This window comes from Kryptolebias marmoratus, linkage group LG1 (assembly GCF_001649575.2).
Source record: "Kryptolebias marmoratus isolate JLee-2015 linkage group LG1, ASM164957v2, whole genome shotgun sequence".
Lineage (NCBI taxonomy): Eukaryota > Metazoa > Chordata > Actinopteri > Cyprinodontiformes > Rivulidae > Kryptolebias > Kryptolebias marmoratus.
Genome location: NC_051430.1, coordinates 26,764,690 through 26,788,059, shown reverse-complemented (window position 1 = coordinate 26,788,059; position 23,370 = coordinate 26,764,690). Strand labels below are relative to the sequence as shown.

At 42.1% G+C, this 23,370-nt stretch overlaps 2 protein-coding genes across 3 annotated transcripts in view; both read right to left on the bottom strand.

The window, feature by feature from the left end:
• LOC108233732 (notch receptor 1) overlaps positions 1-23,370 on the bottom strand; it is a 43,419-nt gene that overhangs the window by 10,070 nt on the left and 9,979 nt on the right. For both annotated transcript variants that reach the window (XM_017412373.3, XM_017412372.3), the window contains exons 3-24: positions 16,908-17,170; positions 16,492-16,830; positions 14,455-14,577; positions 14,111-14,344; positions 13,320-13,475; positions 12,744-12,929; positions 11,982-12,095; positions 8,637-8,750; positions 8,277-8,510; positions 7,712-7,822; positions 6,156-6,348; positions 5,911-6,056; positions 5,721-5,834; positions 4,893-5,012; positions 4,118-4,270; positions 3,769-3,997; positions 3,066-3,267; positions 2,578-2,731; positions 2,269-2,453; positions 1,287-1,419; positions 505-762; positions 292-404 (exon numbers count right to left, since the gene is read on the bottom strand). In XM_017412373.3, coding sequence (XP_017267862.1) covers positions 292-404; positions 505-762; positions 1,287-1,419; positions 2,269-2,453; positions 2,578-2,731; positions 3,066-3,267; positions 3,769-3,997; positions 4,118-4,270; positions 4,893-5,012; positions 5,721-5,834; positions 5,911-6,056; positions 6,156-6,348; positions 7,712-7,822; positions 8,277-8,510; positions 8,637-8,750; positions 11,982-12,095; positions 12,744-12,929; positions 13,320-13,475; positions 14,111-14,344; positions 14,455-14,577; positions 16,492-16,830; positions 16,908-17,170 — 3,874 coding nt within the window. The remainder of the gene's footprint in view (positions 1-291; positions 405-504; positions 763-1,286; positions 1,420-2,268; positions 2,454-2,577; positions 2,732-3,065; positions 3,268-3,768; positions 3,998-4,117; positions 4,271-4,892; positions 5,013-5,720; positions 5,835-5,910; positions 6,057-6,155; positions 6,349-7,711; positions 7,823-8,276; positions 8,511-8,636; positions 8,751-11,981; positions 12,096-12,743; positions 12,930-13,319; positions 13,476-14,110; positions 14,345-14,454; positions 14,578-16,491; positions 16,831-16,907; positions 17,171-23,370) is intronic.
• LOC119616607 (E3 SUMO-protein ligase ZBED1-like) lies at positions 19,981-22,523 on the bottom strand. Its single transcript, XM_037975737.1, has 2 exons — positions 21,429-22,523; positions 19,981-21,220 (listed from the first exon to the last, which is right to left on the bottom strand). Exons 1-2 carry the CDS (start codon positions 22,511-22,513, stop codon positions 20,548-20,550), a joined length of 1,758 nt encoding a protein of 585 aa, XP_037831665.1. The 5' UTR covers positions 22,514-22,523; the 3' UTR covers positions 19,981-20,547.

Sequence of the window (23,370 nt, the reverse complement as noted above, 5' to 3'; positions counted from 1 at the left end):
TTGTCAAAATTCTGGTTTAAACAATTGAGTCTACAGGCTCCTGCTGGTCCTTTTACAGCTGAAAAATATAAATTAGGTCTGTTGCAAACTCTAATGTAATGCCTGTAGGCACAAATGAGAAAGTGATGTAATGGGAAGGTAAAAAAGGACGGAGCTGCGGTTAAATACAGAGGACAGTCCTCCTTAAGGAGACAAAAAAATAAAAGTTGTATGTTTTAAATCTACTCAATGAGTGTATATTAGGGTTTGGTAATAACGACACTTTCATAGTTGATATAATTGTGTACTCACAGGAGGACATTTGCAGATGAAGCCATGCGGCGTGTTGCTGGCTACAGAACAAGTTCCTCCATTACGGCAAGGTTTACTCTTACAACCGTCAAACACTGTGTCACAGCGCTGGCCTGTAGAAAGTCACACACACACACACAAAGCACCTTTATATTAGTTTACAGCAAAAAGAAATATTATCTCGAGTTTCATGTATTCTGAACAAAGCTGTACCTGTGTAACCGGTGCGACACTCGCAGCGGTAATTGTTCGTGAGCTGGATGCAGCTGTGTGTGCCCCGTAGGTCACAGGGGTTGGAGAGGCACTCGTTGACGTCGCCCTCGCAGCGCTCCCCCACGTACCCCGCGGGGCAGTTGCAGTGGTAGCCTCCCACTCCGTCCACACACTTGCCTTTGTTAAAGCACTTCGGCTCTTTGGTGACAGGGTCAGTGAACGGGTTGCAGTCGTCGATGTTGATCTCGCAGTGCACACCTGGCGACGGACAAGTTGTTTTTAATTTGCTTCATCTGTTTACTTCCTCATTAATTTCCCCCTAAATACATAAAAGAATACTGGTACTTGTAAAAGAAACGCATATATGTTTATGGAAAGCTTCCAATAGATGCTATAACTATTACAACGAGCCACAAATAATCAAAATGTGTTTTTAACATAACTCACTTCAGGTTAAAGCCTTAGCATGATTCGACAAAAATGTTTGTAAAAAGATTGAGCTGAATTGTTTGTAAAAACTCTAAAAACCTGTTGGTTGTGTTGGGATACACCCGACTCAGCTGCTCATTCGAGCTGACCTACAACACACAATCCTCTTCATGTCTGAGGGAAAAATCAATGGCGAAATTTGACAAGCAGAGGAAGAGTTGGAGGCAAGCTGTGAGGAGGAGTTTTAATGCCCTGGGTGCTGTTAAGCCCTAATTAATGAAGCGTGGAGACAAGAAGGAGAGGGTGCTGAGGCGGAGGGGTGTGTGGGAGGAGTGTGCGTGGGGTCTGCTGACCTTGGGTTCCTCTGGGACAGGAGCATTTGTAGGTATTGATCAGGTCAATGCAGGTGCCCCCGTTCTGGCACGGCTGGGAGGAGCACTCATTGATCTCCACAGAGCAGTTGGTCCCCAAGTAGCCTGGCATGCACTGGGGGACAGAGGGAGGAAGAGAAGGACAAAGACACAGAGGAAGAAAGAAGAAGAAGAAAGCAGGAGGAGAGAGGGGGAAGTTGAATCAATGTCTAACATGAAACAAAGATAGTTTCTGTTTACCTGGCTGTTTTCTTGCATTCATCCTGCCAAGGCCAGCATATCCTTTACTCCCGGGGAGATTAACATAACTGAGATGTTTGTTTTCTATTTATAAACAGGCCTTTTTATTAGGAGCACTGCTGAGAGGATGGCCACTGTATGATTAGACAGAATAGCAACAACGCTAAAACCACTGACAGCTGAGGAGGATAACACTGATCATCACTTTACAAGGAGGTGGAAACTTCAGGCCTTGGCATCCACGAGGATGTTACTTTGATATGTAACACCAACCTAGATATTGTTTCAAGCGGGCCCATCCAGCCAACAGAACAATGCAACCACCATAGTGCAACTGCTCAGGAATGGCTTAGGGAACACAACAAGAAGCCCAGATTGTAATCTGATCTAGCGTGTATTGAACTCAGATGCAACAAGGCCCCATGTTTTCAAAAGTCTTGGTCCCAAAAGGACACCCAACAGGGGTCCTGCATTCCTGCTCTGCTGAGTGCTGCTTAAAGCAAACAATATTAGCCTACACAACATTAGGCATTAGGCTTTAAATACTGAATATTTAGGATTTTTAATTAGGAATTTGTGCGAGATAGATCAAGTTACTAATTAAACCACCAGACTTAATTCTTAAAGTATTTGCAGTTTGTAGAAAAGTGAATGCAACACATAGATAACCTGAGGACTGGGTGCATTGATGCAGTTTTGGTGTGGGATAGTTTAGAGTTGTTACCTTGCAGGTATATCCACCCAGAAAGTCCGTGCAGGTGGCTCCATTCTGGCAGGGGTTTGGAGTGCATTCATCCACCTGCTCCTCGCAGTAACTCCCGCTGTATCCAACCTGACAGTGGCAGTAGTGAACATTTCCTGCATCCAGACACTGACCCGAGTTTTTACACAGTTGGGATACATCAACTCCTGAGCAGAGAAGGTAAGATGAAGAGAGGTTAAACTTCTATCATGACAGGTTAACATATTAATTAACAAAACATGGAAATATATGTATTTAAAGCAAACTGCAGAGGTTTTATCTCTGTCGTACCTCTCTGTTTAGCTGCCACTTCACAGGAAACACTTGGGACATCACAATAAAGGCCCGTCCAGCCGGTCTTACACTCACAGCTGTAAGTAGTTCCTCTCTGCCAGCAGGTTCCCCCGTTCTTACAGGGTGATGTATCACACCAACGAACCAAATTCTGAAACACAAAGGTGTGAGGGACTCAGCTAAAAAGCTCTTACATTACATTTGTGTGCATCATTTTGCTACTTTTAGCTACAGTTTAATTTCATTCAGTGCTCAGCATTCAGGTTGCATTTTCGAACAAAATGCAAATCCTACAGTTTACAATACTTTTTCAACTCTGACTGCACGCAAACTGGAATATAGGTTCCCTTTTAATGCTCTACCAACACATCAAGTCATCTTTTGGTTATCAAGACACTAAATTGTCATTTTAAAGTCATCTATAACAGTAAAAAAAGACACAGATCATAAAATAATCAGTTAAAAACTTTTCTCCCTCTTTCTACCTGACAGTTGAGTCCAGTGTAGCCATGCGGACAGGTGCACTTGTAGGTGCCGTAGCTGTCCTGGCAGGTGCCTCCGTTCTGACAGGGTTTGGAGTCACACTCATTGATGTCGTGCTGACAGTAGCTCCCAGTGAAGCCTGGTGGGCATAAACAGGTGAAGGTGTTGATCCCGTCCACACAGGTGCCGCCGTTGAAGCACGAGCTGTGGGGCAAGAAAAAAACAAAAAAAAACATTTGAAAAGTTAAAACAACAAATCAAAAGAGGTTGAGAATTATTCTGCAGCTTTTAAGGAAAAACTGAGTAAATCAATGAAACATTATCTCAGCTGCAGGCAAATTCAAAGCTGATTTATCCACAGAGAGCTCACAAAGAATAAATACTTCGGTTTTTACAGGAATGCCTTGCTTCAAGATCTAACTTCTCACACACGGCAGCACCACCGAAGCATTCAACTCCTCAGCCACACATTAAAATCATTATCCAAATTCACTGTCTTCTAGCTGATTGTAGAACACCTACAACACAAGATGTGTTGCTGTTAATCAATACTCCAACACAGGGGGCAGCAGTGGACAAGAAAACGAGATTTATAAGGTGACTCAAAATGAACCTGCTGCTCAAACCACGTTTTCCCAATCAAAGTCAAATCTGTTACGTTGGAAAGCCAGATCTTGTCTCTAACACACTTTGTGAGTTCTGTACCTCTCTGTGCAGTCAGGAGTGTTGTTTTCACAGTGGATCCCACTGAAACCGGGTGGGCAGGTGCAGGTGTAGCTGTTAACACAGTCTGTGCAATTGGCTCCGTTCCTACAGGGGTTGCTCTCACACTCGTTGATGTCCTCCTCGCACTTTGGACCCCGGAAACCGGGCAGGCAGGTACACAGGAAGCTGTTCACTTGGTCCTTACACAGGCCTCCGTTGCTGCAGGGATCTGTGAGAGGGAGCGTCACACTTAGCTGCGTCCTCTCACCTGTGTTTCTGTGCTATCATGCATCTTCGTCAATGAGTTTAAAGAGAAATTAGATAAACCAAGCAGGATTAATGAACGTACTCGGCTTGCAGTCATCGATATTGGTCTCGCAGTTGCGTCCTGTGAAGCCCGGCTTGCAGCCACAGTGGTAGCTACCCAAAGTGTTCTGGCAGGTTGCTCCATTGAGACACGGGTTCTTCACACACTCTTTAATGTCCACCTCACATGTTTGGCCTTAAAAAAACAAACAGAAAGTAAATGTTACATATTTATCAAACGGAACTGTAAAGAAAACTCGAGTTGGAAACAAAAGAAGACGGGAAACAGTGTTTCTCTCATTTGGAAATCAGTCTACACAAGATTATTTGCAAATGTTTCTGATGAGGTCGAGTCGAGCTAAAACTGCTGGTGTAGATCAAGCCAAAGTTTTAACTACTGTCTGACAAATATTCATTTTGTGAAAATATAGAAAATAAATTAGAGTCCTAGTCTTTGGTTTAGTTTTTGAGAGTTCAATTGAAATTCATCCAGTGGTTCATGGGGTATTTTGCTAACAGACAGACAAGGTTGACTCCAAAAGAAGTTTTAAACACAGACACTGTGCGATTCTGTTTAAAACCCAAAAAGGGTCAATTTAATTCCTGGGTTTGAGAGTTTTTGAGTGTAGGAAATTGTTTATAGAAACAAATATGAAGATGTAAATCCAAAATTGTAATTTAAAAAAGGTATGTTTTGCAGCCAAAGAATAATATACACTTCTGTGTATTAAAAAGTGTTAGAAACACACACCAGAACTGTGTGACCTTTCTGCTAACAATATAAAGACCCACACAGGCATGCATGAATAAAAGCTCACCCTGCCACCCTTCAGGACAGGCACAGGAGAAGCTCAGATAGTCCTCCGACTCCTGACACGCTCCTCCATGCTTGCAGGGTTTGGAGCTGCAGGGGGCCATCAGGATTTCACAGTTCTCTCCTGTAACACACACATAAACACACCCTTAGTGAGCTGAACTGTAAGATCTTTTTAGCATTAACTTGACTGTGACCTCACGCATGACTAAGGAACTTGGAGATAACCCAACCCAAATGGACACAGAGTCATCTTTCAATCAGTGCTATCAGAGGATTTTATCCAGGCTCTGTCAGTATCAGAGGCCTGGGGAGATAATCTATCTGTTTCCACAATGCACTGCTCGTACAGGAAGCCAACTCCAGCTTCCGGCCATTGTGAAGCCATTTGCTGTTCTGTGAGACAGGAAGCAGGCAAACAGGAAATGTGTCAGGCACCATGTTCCCACCCCAACACCCCCACAAGGCTTTTTATTATTTAAAGTCCTGTGGCTGTTTCCAGAAAATACAAGAAAAGCACAAGAAACCTACACTTGGCCTTTCTGTCATTATTTGTTCAGTGAAAAAATACGGACGGCATGAAAACATTTTCTTGTTCTTGTCAGGGATGCTCATGTGTCACCGAGGAGCAGAGGCTTGGTGTCTCTGAGCCCTGAGGAAGTCTTGTGACTGAACTTTACTTGGCAGTTATTTCATCAGCAGCACAGTTTTCCCCTTTTGCTCAACAGCTTAAGGAACACAGCCTGTGGAAAATGGCGCCAGTAAGGAAATTCCAGACCGGCAGGCTAATGCAGGAATGTGTTATCAAACATCTTAAACAATATTTTCATACCCGTGTAAGGCAGGATGCAGTTGCATTTGTACCCTGCGACATCATCGATGCAGGTCCCCTGGTTGAGGCAGGGGTTGGAGGCACATTCATTGATGTTTGTCTGGCAGTTCGGTCCTGAGGTCAGAGCAGACAATAAATTACACAAACTTCAGTTCAGACCGAGGTCAACAGCTGACAAACAGATACTGACCGGTGAAGCCCATGCGACAGGTGCAGACGTAACCGCTGGTCATGTCCTTGCAGGTGCCTCCGTTCATGCACGGGTTGGATTCGCACTCGTTGTTGTTGATGTCGCAGTTTTTGCCACTCCAGCCAGAATCACAAAGGCATTTATAGCTAGCAGGACGGCAGGGATAACATCCATCAAAATGTGCTTGTTGGAAATTAGAGCAAACATGCTAATAAGCTCAGCCTCTCGGTGTTAGAGAGCTGTACCCGTTAATCTTGTCTTCACAGTGACCGTGGATGCAGGGGTTGCTCAGGCACTCGTTGACTTGAGAGAAGCAGGTGGCATCGTGGTAACCATCCGGACAGATGCAGGTGAAGCTGTTGATACCGTCGATGCAGGTGCCGCCATTGTGGCAGGGGTTGATGGCACACTCGTCGATGTTGTTGTTACACATCACACCTAAAGTAAAAAAGCAGACTCTGCTTAACTCTGTAGAATTAAAACAAATATATCCCCCAAAATCAGTGCACATCTCCATCTACAGTTCCAACGTATTTACTCTGGTTGGTTTACTGAGATAAGTAGCACCTGATGCGAGCTCTACGACCAAAAAGACAATGCAACAAGACGACTTCGTTAAAAAAAATGGCCCAAACTTCAGCTGAAGAAAGAAAAAGGATGAATTAAAGGCCTGGTATTTCTTGAAGAAATGCAGATCATCTGCTGACTTTCATGAGTTTTATTTCAAAAAGGCACAAAAGTATATACTAGTTTTTTTGTTGTTGTTGTTGTTTATGTGCTGCTGCTTTTACAAAATTAAGAACAGGTGAATAGAACCTCAATTAATGAAAGGATGGCCTGTCAAAGAACTGAAAGAGTTTTGTGATTTGTCTTCATGACAGACCTTTGTCATGTAATTATTTTAAAGTATTCAGCCCATTAATTTGTACACAAACTGACACACTGTTGCTGATAAAGAGCTGCGATGAATGTATCAATTTTCAGAAAAATAAGGGATCTGAACTTCTCCTTTGTCGGCCACTTGAATCATTGACGCCATTCAGACCGGTGCCACGCATAACATAAAGGCTGCCCATTTGGCTTTAAAGCAGGGACGGGTTTCCAAGCTTTTAAAAGCTCAACTTTCAGGAATCTTTCAGGGAATCTTTTCTCCTGTACAAAACCCCAGTGACTCCATGTGCCAGTATGTGTGTGTGTGTCTTTGTGAGGGAGGGCAGCTTGTGTGTCCGGACAGCAGCAGGTCGGGGACAGGGTGGAGCAGGAAAGTGACACGGGCTGAGCCTCAGAGGAGCACGCTCACTCGCTCGCCATCTGTCACACCCCCAGCTTTACATCAGGACCACGCTCCACTGTCTGTCTGACTCTCACTGCCTGAACTTTAAACACTTTTTTTTGGTTTAAATACTAATACACATCAGCAAAGGTAGCTCTCTTTGCTGCAACAGATTCCCTTTTTGTTCTGATTAAATATTAAATGCTCAAATGTTCTTATTCTGCATGGATTTTATTTTTATTTTCCACTACACATGCATATTGCCAGCAAGGCTTGATTGATTAGATTTAGGATGCAAGACTAATAATTATTCTAGATTTAAATATATAAGCAAAACAGTAATTTCTTTTACTTTCTGTTTGCAAAAAGGTCCATTTCTGATTTCCCAACTGCCTGCTCATCTTTCTTGTTGAACTTTGTTCTCCTTTGCTTAAAAGGAACTTCTGCAATGTGACAACCTCATGCTTCAAGCCTTGGCAATACAATGAATATTCAGCTTAAACACTCCAAGTATTTATATTTCTTTACCAGTGTAGCCGGGTTCACAAGCACACTCGTAGCCATTGATCTTGTCAATGCAGGCCCCATAGTCACAGGAGTTGCTCTTACAGTCGTCGATGTTGATTTCACAGTTGATTCCTGGAGTAAAAACAAATTGTTTGTGTTATTAATAAATGTAATATTCAATCATTGCAAAGCCATAAAAAAGACAAAATAAATGATAAAGATACAACATGTAATGATGGGTAATGTATTCTTAAATTAAAATTTTGTAAGAAAATTTGCGACCAGACGCCAACTACCACGTGTTTGTTTACCTACAGAAACAACCGAAGTGAATCAAATATTAAAACTATCGGCCACATTTGTTCACCAACACAGACTTTGGTCAGCCTGAAGGTCAATCATGTGATTCAAACATCTTAGTTATCTGTGGATCCAGTTGAGTGCTTTGTTTACATTGACTGTGGACCCACATTTCAGAACTGCACATCAACATAACTGGAAAACTACTGGAGTGAAGTTCAGGATAACAATTTTTATGTTTGATTTCATACTTTGCGTTGAGTAGCTCTGGGTGTATGCAGCTTACCTGTGGTTCCCTTGAGGCAGCTGCAGATGTAGGCGTTCTCTCTGTCCTGACAGGTGCCTCCGTTTCTGCACGGCTGGCTCAGACACTCGTCGATGTTGGTCTCACACAGCCTCCCGGTGAACCCGGGCCTACAGTGACAGCTGAACGAGGCCAGGCCGTCGACGCAGGAGCCGTAGTGGCAAGGGTTGGAGTAACACTCATTGATGTCTGTCTCACAGTGCCTCCCAGTGTAACCTGAAGGAAACAGAGGGCTTTGGGTTAAGTCCTTCAATTAAGGCCTTTCTTTAAATATTTAACCTCCTTTTTGCTTGTTAAATATGTTTAATTCTGTAATATTTGTTTGTGGTAAAGTTCTTCTACCTTCTGTGCACTCGCAGGTGTACTTGTTGGGCCCGTCTGTGCATTTGGCGCCATTTTTGCACGGCGTACTGGCACACTCGTCAATGTCTATCTGGCAAAGATTCCCAGTGAAGCCTGAAAAAACAAGAGGCTGTTATTGTGTGTGTAAAGGAGTGTGTGTGTGTGTACAAACATGGCTACTTTGTTCTCATCGTTTTGAGCCAGTAACACTAATAACCCTGGACCCATCTTCTAAGGGCTCTCAACGAATCACCAAATCTGCATATTAATGAACAACTGTGCAACACTGCAAGCTCACTCTTTCTCCCTTTCTCTTCTTTTCAGAAAATCTTTCAAAAAAAAAAAGAGGGAGGCGACAGTAGAGGGACAAGTTCGGTTAAAGAGGGGGAGGGAGGGAAGTGAGGGAAGAGTGAAAGTTGTGAGGCCTCCTGACCAAGAGGGGAGAGACAAAGGAGGGCCTGTCTGTTCAACGCAGCGCCAAATTGAGCGCGTTGCCTTCTTTGTCCCCCCAAACTTTTCCATCACAATGTGCATTCTCCTACTCGCCCCCACCGCTGCCTGCCCAACTCTAAAAGGAGCCAGCTTGACCTCTGACACCGTGCTATTCAAACTCTTGTTCATTCAAAATCCCTTTTCCTGGAGTTATTCTCATCTCAGATATTCTTGCCCCCCTCCCTCTGACACAGTCCTGGGACTAGTAAGCAGGATGTTGTCTGATGAAGAGATAATAAGTTCAATCCACACCCCCATTCTGAAGTACAAGATCACAGCAGCACACAGGTGTGCTCTGTGTTACAGCTGATCCAGTGAGGAAGTATTTGTGTGGAGGACAGCAAGCAGACAAAGTTACTGCGCAGACACAACACAAACAGCTAGAAGCATGCAGTGGTCTTCAAACTATGTTAACACTAAAGAGACAGTGGACTAAATTAGAGCTAAAATCAGTATTTTTAAATAATAAATAGAAGTAAGCCTTAAATAACCACAAGTTATACCTTGACAAAGACAAAAAAAAGTTAAATAAAACAATGTTTTGACAGAAATTACTAGTTAGAAATAACCTATTAGAACAAATTTTGGGTTATTTTGTGAGAAATATCTTTAGCAGGTTAATCACACCTCTTTTTTTAAAAAAAGGAAATGTTTATCACTGATGGATGTTTAATAAAAGGATGTTTGTCAAATGGACCAGTGGGTCATTACAAGCTAAACAGTAATTTTGTTTTACTTCAAACAAAAATGGAAATCTTGAATGTAAAAAGCAGGAGTTGAATAACTATTACTGGAGAATAATTGGAAAGTTATAAAAAAGTATAGGTTTTTAAAATAGAATATGTCACCAATACTATTAAGACAAACATTCTTTGTCTTCTTTTCTTTGCTAGGAATTATCAGGAATGTTTACATTTGTTATGTGAATATTATAAACATAACTAGCTAATGTTAGCCACTATCCCATACATTAAAACTATTTATAGAAATAAACACAAAATAAAAGTTTTTTTATCTCTTTGGGAGATAGGGATTCCCTCTCCTATGGATCCAAATAGTTTGATCCATTTTGTGCCAACGTCAGTCCAGCTTTTTGCTCCCCCGCCATTTTTTATGTTTCTGGCTATTACGCATTTTCAATAAAAACATCTGGGAGGAGGCTGCATTAAATCGGGACACATGGAGCAGGATGATCCATGAAGACACAGCACCCAGGAAGGGACCTCCACTGTGCTGCCGAGGGGAAAAGGAAGTAAAGAAAAGAGAGATCCACTTCCAAAACTAAACTCAGGACAACCATCTATAAATGCCCCCACTGTAACAGAATATATGACTCAAAGCTGCATAGACATCTGAAGACCCACAAGTGATTAAATCCACCATCAGGAGGACAATCAAACTTATTTTCAAGTGATGCACAGACATGGCTGATTGCCTTTTTGTTTCTTTAAAGTGGCAAATACTCAAATCAGTCTACCTTTCGTTTGAACAGACCTCAGGGAGTCTGATTAAACATGAATGCACTTCCAAAGGTGACAACAAATGTAAAGTTTCTTCACAGCTACGGTGTCCAAGTATGGCTTTTCTGACTCAAAACTTAAAACCTTCAAAAGAAATCTGTCTCAAAGAATTTCTTACCCAGACGCACACATATGCATGCACACACACAAAAAAGTGACGCAAGTGTGCAGAGGAACGCACACACATGCAGCCACAGAGGGATTTATCCCCGGACTGCTGGAATCAGACATTTCAATGGCTCTCAGTGGGGTTTCCATGGCTATTCCATGTACAGAACTGAAAAGGGGGAGACCTCGCCTCGGGCCTCGCAACAGGGACAAATTTACATCTCAAGCAGGGCGGTTAAAATCCCTCCCCCTTGTGGTATCCTTCCTGCTTCAGTATAACGGTCTGTGCATCTCAACACACACACACACACACCCCTTCTGAAAAAAGAAAACACTTTCACCACCAACACTCTGAGCTGCTTCCTCACATAACCCTCACTCAGTGTCACACACAGAGGGGTTTTTTAAGCTTTAAGCTCTTCTGTTCACTCTTTTCTATTAAACCTAAAGCCTTCTTGTTGAGACGTTTTTCTTTTTCTGTCTTTCCCCCCTCTTCCTTTCCTTTTCTCTCACCGGGAGGAATCCAGCCTCTCTCCGCCCGGGCTGACTTTGATCCGCCCGGCTTTGCTTTTTTTTCCATTTCCAAATAAAAAAAAAAAGGAATCACTTCCACCTCAGTGATCCCAATGAAAGAACTGAAAACAAAAAAATACCTTCTTTTCTTTTCGCTCCTCTTTTTATCCTTTTTTCCTCCGATATTCACTTGTTGCATTCCTTCACGTCGAAAAAAACCTTGCTATCTTTTGTCTAAACAGCATTAAGCTGAAAACAAATTCCCCATAAAAACAACACAAGATAGAAAATGCCATTTTAAGGAGTTTAGCAGCAGCTCTTTGTTCTATTTTAGGCTCTCACTCGTTCCCCATCACAGTCAGAATCTTGCTTAGATTCACAAGTTTCTGCTCAATCATCAGACTTGACAAAAGGGATAAGAAACTTGTTAAAAAAAAGTTCAAACTTCCTCAAGCTTCTCCCTATAGATTTTTTTTTTTCTTCTTTGCCTCTCCTCTTCAACTGCAGCATTTGTGCTGCCCGGGCCTGCGTAAGCCTGCCTCAGGGCTGGGATTAGCGCTCGTCCGGAGAGGTGTTTGTGTGTATTTGTGTTTGAGAGGAGAAGCGAAGGGGAGCAAGGCAGAGACAGAGGGAAAGAGATCGACCTCCGTGGCCCCCTGGCCTCACGCCCTCTCCCTCCTCTCCCCCCGCTGCGGCGGTATGGCAGCCTCACCTGTGGGGCACTGGCAGTGGAAGGCGTTGATCTTGTCGATACACTTGCCGTTGTTCAGGCAGGGGCCGCTGGCGCACTCGTCTATATCGATCTCGCAGAACTTCCCCTCGTAGCCTGGCCAATTAGCAAGCAAGGACCGAGAGGGAGATGGATCGGTTAGAGGGAAAAAAAAATTCAAAGTGAAAAAGATAATCCCACTGCAGCAATATACTGCTATAATGGACATATTATACAAACTGCCTACATGAATACACAAAGATCAGAAATCACCTTCTGTAGAAGCTGAAAATAAACATAACTCTCAACACTTTACATCAAGTTTTCTGTTAAAACATTTAACTGTATGTTTTTAAAGTTTCATATATAATGTGACAAAAAAACCCTCAAAAAACAAAAGAATATTTTTGTTCTATTGCTTACTAAACTTGTCAGTAAATACCACTGTTTATGTAATAAAGCTTACTGCTGGAAGAGGTTCACTCTAGGATTTGTTTATTTGCAGTTCTAAAAGATTATAAACTAGTTTTCTTAATGATAAAGAAGAAAGTTGTTAAAGTTTTGATCAGTAAAAGTAACTTTCCTGGGCCCCTGGAAGACATTATTACACCTGGAGGGAAGAGCAGAAGCTTTTGTCTGTCTGTGACGTTGTAAATAAAGTTTTTTCTCAGACTGCTTTAGAGAATGTATAATCTCTGGCTGTCCCATCTGACACTGTGTCATGAAAAAGAAAATAACTTTTGTTCTCCTAATAAAGCCTCTCACCTGGCATGCAGATACAGTGAAATTCTCCAATCTGGTCCAGACAGGTGGCCTCGTTCTGACACGGGTACGACATGCACTCGTTGATGTCCACCTCGCAGCGCGCCCCCACGTACCCCAGCTGGCACCTGCACTGGAACGAGCCCTTGGTGTTCATGCACTTTCCTGCGTGCTCACACGGGTTGGACCCTGTTAAAACAAACCGAGGTTTAATTTAACTTCCTTTAGAAAGATGGAGGATTAGGACTCGCTGTGGCGACCCCTGAAAAGGGAACAACCGAAAGAAGAAGAAGAAGAAAGATTACCAAAAAAATCTGTGAAGTCATTTTAATGCCTTTGAGATTAGATCATTCGGGTGGCTTATTGTCATTTGTCAAAGCTGGAATCACTTCTGTGATTACAACAATAATACCCCAGAGGAAATAACTTGTTGTAATTATGGGTACAATTATGTGTACAAAAGTACCCATAATAAGAGGAGAGAATTGGACAGAGAAGTTGTGACGTAACTGAAGAGTTTGCGACAGTGAGAATGTCTGTAAAACGTCAGTATTAACAACTGGACAGAGTGATTTTTACCCAACGAGCACTCGTCGACGTCCTGATCACAGGAAGGACCAACGTATCCTTGGGGGCAGTTACAGAAATGATTTCCCGTGATGGGGTTGGTGTCACAGTTAGAGCCCCTCTGACACGGGTTACTGATGCAGGCGTCCTTCAGCTGGCAGAGCAGACCTGGGGCAGAATCAAACAAGTGAGCAATAAATCTCTCATTTCTGTCAGCTTCAACTTACAACCCTGAAGTCTCACCTGTCTCCTTAAATCCACAAATCCTGACCCATCACTTTTACAGTTCCCTCATTTTACTTTTTTACCCACAAAACAACCAGAACTGGACTTTTATCAAATTTATTTTTTCACAAAAAAATGGGAATACTCAAATATAACATCAAATTTAGATAAGGCACATTAATTTAAAAAAAAGAAAAAGTAAAAGCTTAACATATAAAGAATTAAATTCTTACAGAGCACCTGAACTGTAAGACGTACAGATGAAACAGTTCATGAATACCATGAGAAAATCTCCAATGATTGATATATTTTAAAATATAATTAGCATTGAAAACCATAATGATGTAATGGTAATAATGGAAGTCATTCTCATCTGTAAATTGCAAAAAACAAGCAGGATTTGTCAGAGTAGCACTGGCTTTTTGGTTTTTGTTTTTTTATCTATTTTTGCTGTATTTTTATGTCTATATTTATTCTGTGAAGTGGCAGGGACATTTTGATCAGCTTTAATTTGTTATTTTACATACACTAAAACCTAAAATACACGTGACATGTCCGCAGTAAACACATGGACCCACCTGTGCGGCCGTGAGGACACTCGCAGAAGAAAGAGGCGACCCGGTCATGACAGGTGGAGCCCTGGAAGCACGCGGCGCTGGAACAGTCGTCGATGTTGTCGCTGCAGTCGTCCCCGGTCCAGCCGTTCACACACACGCATTGGTAGCTGCCATACGTGTTGTGGCACGTGCCGCCATTTTGGCATGCGTTGGGCATGAGCTGGCACTCGTCGACATCGTCCGAGCAGTGCTGACCTGCGGAGGAACAGTGTTTCCTTCTGCATCAACTGCACTGCTGGCAAAACTTCATCTCTTATTCAAGAAAAAACTAAAGTGATAATAATTGAAGCTTATGTTGTGCAAACCTGTGAACTCTGGTTTGCACTGGCAGTTGTAGGTGTTGACTCCATCCACGCAGGTGCCACCGTTCTGGCACTCGTGGCCTGGACAGTCATCGATGTTGAGGTTGCAGTTTTTTCCTGTAAATCCTTCGAACAGCAAGAGACACAATATCAGCAACAAACTCCCACTTATTTACTTCACTGAGACTTTTTTTTTTTCATATATTCATAGACTCTGTTCGGTTAAACGTGGCCAACTGTCTCTTCCTTTCCATGAAAGAAGGCAGCTGTACCCTGCTGAGGTCTGTGGCAACCCTGCCATGAAGTAACAGCCACACTGCTTCTCAGTTGCACAAGAGGCAACCACTGGACTGTACAAGCGGTATGTTGGGTTATATAACAGGCAACGCAAAACCAGTAAAACTCATAACTGCCATTTCCTCAGTCTCATATTCCTGAAAAACCTTATTGTTGAAGTCAAGGCCTGAAACATCACAGACCTGAAGACTGTTTATTTAACTAAAGCTAATGTTTTTGGTCTCCTGTTCTCTTCTAATAAAGCTGAGGTGTTCAGTGTTTTCTTGCATTCTTAGATATGGTTTGTTTTCGTTCTAAAGCAGAGGACGTTACATTAGTAGCATTACGTGCATGGCACAAACAAAATACACGAGTTTTGCAGAACAAATTAACTCCAGTTTGCAGTTTTTTGTATTTTGGTGTGCAGCAACCATTAAATGAATGGATGAGTGTGAAACAGGAACGCATGAAGATATTGGCACCAGGGATGGGCAGTAATTTTTGAATACTTTAAGTCTAGTTAAAATGAGCAAATTTTAAAGAATCGATGCAACCATCAGGAACTTGTTTCATTTTTTTACACCGGCATGTGGTAGTGACATGCCAAAATGTTTCCTAGCGGTCATTTTCCTGTCAGTGTGCTTTTTCCAACACAACAGAAAATAAATAAGAGAAACAACTCGGAGCGTCCCAGAGTCTTACTGTCATCACATTTTATTTTGAAAGGATTCTGAAATGGAAAGTACGGTCACGGGTGAGTTTAGCTTTAATGTCAGAATATGTGCAACCCCCCTGCAATTAGATCCAATGGAACGATGAAAATGAAGGATTCTAAAGCATCACATAAAAATGGGGTAACCATTAAAATGTTGTTTTAAAGAATAAATGCCTCCACTAACAGCCTAGAAAGTCATTTTTGTGCGTTTCAAAAGTAGGGGATGCCTTTGAAATGGGACAAAAAGTTGCCAAACAAATTAGGTACATTCATGCCTTATGTCAGTAGAAAAAAAAAAAAACAAATAAAACAAACAAACAAAACAAAAATAAGTCAGTCTTGTGTGGTGGTGACAGGATGTTAGGAAGGACTTAAGTCCCAGCAAGCTTTCCTTCGCTCCACCATGTGAAACGGATGTTGGCCTTTTACTATTTCCTTACGATAAGCCCTGATGCCTTCCTGCTCAGATCTGTTCACACACAACACACACCAAAGCAAAAACACACATGCATGTACACACACACAGGGAACACAACATAAGCAGGAAAAACCGGACCTTAAATGACATCATCGGCCAATCAGCAAGGATGCTGGCTTAGAAATTAAACTGCAAAAGGATCACGCCTCCTCAATATTCAATATATGTTTGTTTTTTTTGATAATTCTCACACGCAGAAAATATTAAACCATTTCAGTTCTGTTTGATTCAAAGTTCACATTTTAAGTTAAAAAAGACGATGTTTGCTGTAAATTTATACAGTGAAGCTGGAAGATTAAAAATGTTATCATGGGTCTAGTTAGTAGTTTTAAGGCAGAAAAAATATTATTATTAACAGCAGCTTTTTGTCTTTTATTTGCAGGCCTCTATTGGTTCATCTAACATTGACTATACTGCTCAATGATTCAATAAAAAGCTTAAAACTGAAGGTGAAAATGACTAAAGTTCAGACTGAACCCTTGTAGCCAACACTGAAGGTGATGAAACAGCAGATCATCTGATCAGGTGTGATCCCTCAGCATCTTTTCCAGTGTAATGACACTAATGTTACCTGGCACACAGGAGCATTCGTAGCTGGTCTCGCCCTTCTGGATGCAGGTTCCTCCGTTAAGGCAGGGCGACGGGTTGCAGGGCAGGTAACGGGTGTCGCAGTGCTTCCCCGTGTACTCCGCTGGGCACTGGCATCGATAGCCGCCGACCTCGTTGACGCACACCCCGCCGTTTTTGCAGAGCAGCGGGTTCTTGACGCACTCGTTGACGTCCTGTTTGCAGGTTTGTCCGAAAAAGAAGGGTGTGCATTTGCAAACGAAGATGGAATCTAATGAAGAGCAGTGCCCGCCATTGGCACATGGATTTGAGGCACACGGGTCAGCTTTTGTGCAGTCTTTACCTGAGGGCACAGAGTGGTTAAATTCAGAGTCAAGGCACTCCTTAATAAGAAAAGCCTGGTAAATCGTGTCCCGTTACCTGTCCATCCAGGTGGGCAGCGGCACTTGTACGTCTGGAGACCCTCCGGCTCACAGGTGCCCCCATTTCGACACGGCGAGCTGAGGCAGATGATGCTGTAGGGCGTCATGCAGCGGCGGTCGGTGTAGCCCACTCTGCAGGTGCAGTTGAAGTCCACCGTGTTCCCCTTGGAGACGGCGCGACACGTGCCACCGTTCATGCATGGCAAGTTGTTGCACGGGTCGTGAAACTGGCACCTGCTTCCTACGTATCCATCCTGGCACCTGGACAAAGCAAGATGGGTGGTCAGCGGAAACCTTTAAGCTGCACATTAGTGGGCATTAAAGAAGATTAAAAAGGTCTTATGAGAAACACGTTTTTGTAGGTAAGAAAAAAAAGAGTTTAAATTGATGAGCAAATTGCTTGTTTTCTATTTACACCTCAAATAATTGAATACATAAATATTTTTCAAAACTGAATTTTACACCTTCCAAACCTGTCAATACGATTGTTTCTTTAGAACTCTGCATCAACACACGGTTTCCTTTTACATGACTGTCCAAAGATCAACACGTTTTCCTGGACTGTTTAAACTCCCTGGGTTTTATTCACGTTGAAGCCATCTAACTTTGAGAAGAAGCTTGACTTTCAGCCGAACAACCAGTTAATAGGGTCTGGACTTTGTCAGCAATTGCTGCTCAAACATTTTTAACTTTATCAGGAGATTCACTCTGACGGCTTAAATATGAGGGAGGAGGCAACGGAAGCGCTTCTGTCTGCAGAAGGAAGGACGTGATGCAAAAGGTACACTGAGGAAGCTGTTGGCAGACGAGGCTACTTGATGGCTGATTTTCAGCGTCTATTTAAGAACAATCCCAAAACCTAAAAGTGAGCAGGAAACAACACAGATGTCAGCAGAGGCCACTCGCTCACTTTTACACACGCAGTAAAAGCATTATTGTAATAATCTCTAAAAATCTCGAATGTACACCTAATGATTAATTTTGGAATCAAGGCCATTCAAGATGGCTGCCACAACAAATAGACATTAACCAATACAAACGATGGCTACATCTCAGTCTCAGTTTTACAAATATTGAGCTATGACTTGGTGTGGTAGTAGCTGAGAGTCGTTCACAACATGTTCTCTGAGCCCCATGACATATTGGAAGATCTCACAATATTGCATGGGAAAATTTAGAAGGTTTGACCAAAACAGCCCCACCCCCCCGCCTCATTCTAAGATGATTTTAGTTTAAAACTCTGGCATGAAAGGTTGCAGGAGATATGAACTCTGCACCTTCAGTTTATGAAAAATTAACATATTTTCGTCCTCAAAAAACTAACCCTTCTTTAATCGATTTTGTAGTTTAAATTAGCATAAAAAAAGAGTTTGACTGATCAAAAGGAATTTCCAAACACTATCTTTATCCATGCAGTCAAGCGTTCACCAGATAATAGCAAAAAGATTCCTCCTTTGTGCACAACTGTGCCTATAAATCAGCTACGTTAGCAACAAGGGTTCTGCTCTGCAACTTTTACAACACAGTGTTAAGAAACTACGCTTTAAAAGACACATCCGTCTTTCCCCCTTCACCCCCTGTGAACAATGTGTTAGAGGCTGTAAAACGGAGCTGTCCGAACAGAGGGGAGGTGGGGAGGGGGGGGGGACAAAACTCCTGGGATGTTTCTCACAGGTTGTGCTTGAGTCATAAATGCTGCTCGGACCCCAGTGAACAAATGCCCGCGGAGAGAGGAGCCTCAGATCACAGATTCACACATTTACAATTACAATGAGAGGAGCTGAGGGCTCGTCCCCTGAGGATGCACACGGCTCAACAAAAGAGCCACACACACCCAAAGCCGGAGCGAGTAGCCACACACACACACACAGAAAGTTTGCACAGTTGCATGCACGTCACTGTCGCCCAGTTCAGCTTCATAATGATATGCCCACATCTCACTGGTCCAATCCAGAAATTACACTTTTGCCTAAAAAAGTATGAACAAATATGCATCAGTCAGTTAAAACTAAATAAATACGTGAATGTGTATCACCCTCCACCTTTCATTCCAATGTTTGAGACTAAGACCATCTTATGTTAAGAAATGACATAATTTTAGCTATTTTAGTCAAACTTTAAACACATTATCATGCGCAGTCTCATTCAAAATTGCGCATGATCTGAGAGAGCCAACCTTCAGCAGCTTTATGAGCAGAAATGGGCTCACTTTGACCCTTTTGTCAGCACTTATTTATCCTGAAGACACGGCGGCATCTCTGCTACAGTGTCTGAGCTGCAAAGCCAACATTATGGCAACTTCAAAGCACTGTGCCACCACCTCAGCGCTCTCATTCTTTCCTCCCCAGAGAGGATTTACTTCGGCAGCAGACAAGAGATGAAACAGAGGAGACCAGACTGAAACCTCTGTCATGAATCACGAAAGATAAGTGAATTCCTGCACGGATAGAAACCCAAATTTCCCCAGACTTCTTTTACACTAATTTATCGAAGACTAGTTTTCCTTAAATATTGTTGTTTTACAGAGCATCATTAATAGACGCAGACAAATCGGCCTTCCCACGACATCGAAACCCAAAGTCACTCGAAAATACCTGACCAGAGCCAGCGAGTCTGTTAGCCCTGAGGGGCTGGCAGGACCACGTCCCCAAACGTTCCCAGGGTGTCCAGCTTGTTTTTACGTGTGAGGGCCGAGCTGTGGCCCCTCGGCAGGGACGGGCGTGTGTTTAGACAGAGTCCCCCTCTCAGGGGATTACACAGTCTTCGAACTGTGACAAGGAAAAGAAAACATCACATGCTCGGCCGCCCGCTACAAAAACAGTAGCGGTGAGCAGTGGCATGTCACCATGAGAGCAAAGTGGCACCTTGGCTGAGTGTTGTTATCCTCTGGTCACTGTTGCACTGATTCCAATAAGCAAATCAAATCTGTTAAAATATTAAACTCAAATTTGTGCAAAAATAACGAGTCAAGACTTTTAGGAGCCCAAAAAAATCTCTTTTCAACAAAGGACTTAAAATCTGCAACATTTGTAGTGTTTTCTGCATAATTTAGGCAAGATAAAGTCCTCCCAAACACACTTAAGCAACAATAATACAGACAGAAAGTCCATTTAATCTGACAAAACATGGTAATGAGCTTTAATTATAGAGCTGAACAGCAGCTAAGAACAACCACCTTTTATTTCACAAAACTGCCTGCCACCCAGATGTCTTGCACTTGTTTTTCCTGCCTTGTGAAACAATTCTGTGAAACAATCACTGCATTTACATCTAAAATGTCAAAAACGATTGTTCCGATTAGGGCTGTTAATCAATGAATAAAACATAACTAATTAATCGCAAATCTGTTAAAAAATTAGTTGCGAATAATCGCGATTAATCACTTTTCAAGGCAACTTTAAAAATGGATTCAGTCATCAAGTCATTTATTTAACAAAAGGGACTTTTGTTTTGTTTTTACTTAAACACATTTTTTAAAAGCTTTGAAATAAATTTTGTATAAAAAATGTAGAACATAACTTAAATAAAGTGCATTACAAACATTCATTTTGTGGTTCAGAACATTCACTGTTGAATTAGAGTGAACTACAATTTAGAACCTTACAGAACATTTCTGCTTTGTTTTGAAACCAGCTCTTCTACTCCTTTACATTTAGCCAACTACTAAGACAAACCAGTCTCTCAACATTACTAGAAGAGAGCGTAGCTCTCTTTTTCTGAATGATGTGGCCTGAGAGGGAGAACAGTCTTTCACAGGGTACAGTGGTGGCAGGTGTTGAGAGATATTTGCGGGCAATTTGTTCTAGTCTAGGGTATGAGTCCCTTCTTTTTGACCACCACTGCAGTGGGCACTCATCCATGTCGGTTTTGGATTCTGATTTGTAGCGGTCCAGTGTAGATTGAATGGACTCTGCCTCATCATCTGTGTCTGAATCAGATGATGCAAGCAAGAAGATGGACATTTTCCTCTTCTTTTGTGGTGCTTCCCCTGTTGTTTGAGCACCTTGGATCTGGGCATTTCTATCCTCTTTAAGCAAGTTGTTTAAAGAACTCCACACTTCGCCTCTCTCAGACTTAGGCAGGCATTTTAAGTCCTTGAACCTGGGATCAAGTGCAGTAGCATTCTTGAGCCAAGTGAGATTGGAGTTCTCCTTTCGTTTAGCCAGGTCTTCACAAAAGGCCTTTTTGAATCGCACTATGTTGACAGTATCATCATCTGAAGGCTCCATGACTCTGAACAGGTGGCAGAAGGCAGGCAACACCACAGAACAGGAGATGTAGTGCTGTCCACCCAGAGTTTCAGTGACATACCTGTGAAAACACTTAAATTAATAACAATAACAATTGATTTATTAGCGCATCTGTCACAAAAAAAGTATTATTCCTGTCTTACTTCTAAAATATCCAGAAAAAAACACACAATTGGTTTGTCTATTTTTTAGACTGCTTACGGACCCATCTGACTTAACTAATATCAACTTAACTGATATAAAACATTGAAACAGAAATAAAAACATACCTGCATGGCTCAAGTAGCTCCTCCAACTTTTTCAGCTTTCCAAGCTCAGCTTCTGTAAGCAGGGGAATTTTGCTGTTCTGTTGTGATAGGGTCGCCTCTATTGGTGATTTATTTTGTTGGATCCTTGTGATCATGTGTAAAGTAGAGTTCCATCTTGTAGGCACGTCTTGAATCAGGGATTCTTCTTTTTGTTTATGTGCAACTTGCTGTTGATTCAACTCTCTAGCATTAGCTGGGCTGTGCTTGAAGTGACCAACAATTTTTCGACATTTGGTTAAAACAGCGTCAAATCCACTGTCTGCCAGTGACACTGTGATTGCTCTCTGTAGAGAGTGTGCAGTACAAGGCAGATGTTCATATGGAAGGAGTCTTGCAGCTGCTGTCAAGTTTCGAGCACTGTCTGTCCCAAGCGTTGTTATTTTTTTCTCAATGTTCCATTCTTGTGTGACCGCCTGGATGTGCTGCGCACATGCCTCTGCATAGTGGCGCTCGGTAGACTTACTCACAGTTAATGCAAAGGAGTGCAAGCACCAGTTGTCATCAATAAAGTGAGCTGTGGCACCCAAATAGTTAGCATTGCTAGCAGAAGTCCAATGATCGCATGTGAGTGCGATGTATGGGGCTTGCTCTAATAGTCTTTGCTTAATCGCCTTCTGGTTGTTGTACAACGTCTCTATTCTGGACATTACGGTTGACCTTGCAGGTAAATGATAAGCAGAGTCCCCCGACGCCTCCCGAATCACATCCCTCAGTCCTGCATCCTCAACAATATTTACAGGTCGACAATTTTTAGCTACCCAGCAAGCAATAGCCTCCGTTATTTTGTTGGTGGCTACCCTAGTCAGCGGACCACCTCTCACTGCAAACTGTTGCAAAGTTGTCTGTCGGAGACCTCCTCCATCCAACGTCGCTGCTACACCGGGATGTTTAGCCTTCAGGTGATATGTAAGTGATGAACTGCTTCGGTGGTTATTAAATTCACCTTTGCAAAGCACGCAAAATACTTTGGATTTGTCCAAAGTGCCGTCTGGTAACAACTTGAAGCGAAATTGTCCGTTTAATAGCGTGTCTTCCTTTTTATCCATCGCTAACTTGACTGAGCAAACGGAAGTGAGGTACGGCAATACCGAGGGGGCACTTGTCAAATTAATCGTTGCGTTAATTTATTTAATCGCGTCAAAGTAAAATAAAAATAACGCAAATAGTTAACGCGATAATTTCAACAGCCCTAGTTCCGATACATGAACCTAAACCGACACCGGCTCTGATAATGACCAAGCACGACCAAACTAAAATATACAGTCTTAAGACTGTTTTGTACTAAATTTAGTGCATTCACGTTTATATTTAGTCAGAGAAAAGAGGAATAAACTGTTTAAAACTGATACTTTATAATTCACAAAAAACAACCTTAAAAAAAAATAAAAATTAGAATTATCCACAAGTAGGTGTGTTTCAGCATTTTCACTCGGTTTCATTAAGCATAATGACAACATAATCTGTGACAGGTTATTGTTTGTCTGAGGTTGTATTTGTTTAATTTTAGGACCTAGAAATGACCAAATGATTTATTTATTTTGTCCTGATAAATAAAAAACTTAAAATTAAAAGGTTCGCTATGACTCTCATCTGCAACCACAACAAATTCTAGTTCAATATCTGTAAAATTAACTAAGTTATAGACATTTTTTGTTGGCTAAGGTTGATTAGCTGTAGCGGTCATCTTCATGATGTACATCAAATGATTACTTTTACTCAAATCTGTGTGCTGGTTCATGAGATATTTTACTAACAATACTGACAAACGAACACACACAGACATGGGGCAAAATCATTATTGCTCCACCTTCACCTTTGGTGGAAGGTGACAATGATACAAAATCTTTTACATATTTTCCAGTCATCTCTACCCTGGCCCATGGAGGTCAGTGAAGGCATGTGG